The sequence below is a fragment of the Drosophila teissieri genome, chromosome 3L, assembly GCF_016746235.2.
Source record: "Drosophila teissieri strain GT53w chromosome 3L, Prin_Dtei_1.1, whole genome shotgun sequence".
Taxonomy (NCBI): Eukaryota; Metazoa; Arthropoda; class Insecta; order Diptera; family Drosophilidae; genus Drosophila; species Drosophila teissieri.
The window spans coordinates 9,976,080-9,977,400 of NC_053031.1; the positions used below are offsets into that span (position 1 = coordinate 9,976,080).

Consider the following 1,321-nt stretch of genomic DNA (forward strand, 5'->3'; position numbering starts at 1 on the left):
AGAAGATGTTGCTTGTTCTTGTGGCGTTGCAGTTTTTAAGTTTTACTCATGGCAATAAGAAGCATATGAAATCTTATTCGCAATGCGAGGCCATGTCTACGAAAGAGGAGCCAAGTTTGGCAATGGTTTTCCAGTGTCTTACTGCACACTATAATTTATCTGCAACTCTATCAGATGTTATGACAAAAATGAATCAAGTTCAACAATATTTAGAACAAAATTCCAATGATCAGGAATATATACCATCGCCTTTTAAAAATCTCGATGACATTTTAGACATACCTATTGATTTATCCCGTAAAGATTGCCAATACAAACGACAAATAGTACAAGCCATACGCAGAAAACTGGTTTGGTATAATGTTATGGAAAATAAGGAGTCCCCGCTTTTTGAGTTTGAGGATACTGAAAAGATAGACCCTTCTGAACCTGAAAATGCCCCGGAAAATGCGGTTTCACAAATCGATCTGAGAACCGACTATAAAAGAGTTTTGAGGGAGATCCGTTGTCTGCTGGCGAAATCCATACGAAATACAGGTAATAAATTAAGCTTTTAACATCTGGTTGGCCCAATTGATTGCGACAATTAAGAAGGCACAAAACGTTGCAAACAGGTGCAAAGATATTCAGAAGGGCGGTGCTACTGAATTTAAATTGTAAATAAATATGTGAGCATTTCTCGCCACAATGGCACGCAATCAACAAGCCTCAAGCGAAACTGTATGACAGAGGTGATTGGTACACTGCGAAAAGAAACCAAGGGTTTATTTTTATACCAACTATTAATTAGACTTCTAATAAATATATTTTTCTTACAGATCCAACCGTTAAGGCCTCAAAAAAGAACTAATTTCAATACATGGAATAGGGTTTCTCTTAAAATGCTTGGCTATATTCTTATGTATTTCTTACTTCTTAAATAAATATAAATTATATATAATAAGTCTGACTATTTTATTTAATTTCCTTCAATTTATATATATACAACTATATAAAAGAACATAATGCCGACAATTGTGTAAGTAGTTTTAAAGTCGTATTTGAAGTCCCAATTTTATAACTTACAATTTGTAATTGTTGTATGTAAGATAATTTATTGCAGTGCTGGGAGAACCTGCTGTGCTGGCATAAAAAAGAATGCTCACACGTGTGTGCGGTCCCCCTTTCCCTTTTCCCCTCTCTCCTTTTCGTCCAGCAGTTTGGCCTCGTTTTTAAATTGAAATCTCTGCAGCCAACACTGGACATTGCCTTCATTTCCCCGCGGACAGAGAAAGGGAGAGTTGTCCCAGCATTTCTCCCGTCGTCCTTGGTGTGCCTTAAA

The 1,321-nt window shown here is 36.6% G+C and overlaps 1 protein-coding gene across 1 annotated transcript; it reads left to right on the forward strand.

Annotated features, from left to right (window-relative positions):
- On the forward strand, window positions 1-891 carry LOC122617838. The gene is made up of 2 exons (XM_043793851.1): window positions 1-537; window positions 819-891. The coding sequence occupies exons 1-2, from the start codon at window positions 6-8 to the stop codon at window positions 848-850; spliced, it is 564 nt and encodes a 187-aa protein (XP_043649786.1). The 5' UTR covers window positions 1-5; the 3' UTR covers window positions 851-891.
- The last annotated feature ends 430 nt before the right edge of the window (window positions 892-1,321 follow it).

What these genes read in the sequence shown, in the direction of transcription:
- LOC122617838 (XM_043793851.1), top strand. Translation starts at nt 6, where the DNA reads ATGTTGCTTGTTCTTGTGGCGTTGCAGTTTTTAAGTTTTACTCATGGC. An exon ending in GAAATCCATACGAAATACAG is followed by an intron (nt 538 to 818) that starts GTAATAAATTAA and finishes TTTTTCTTACAG; the next exon opens with ATCCAACCGTTAAGGCCTCA.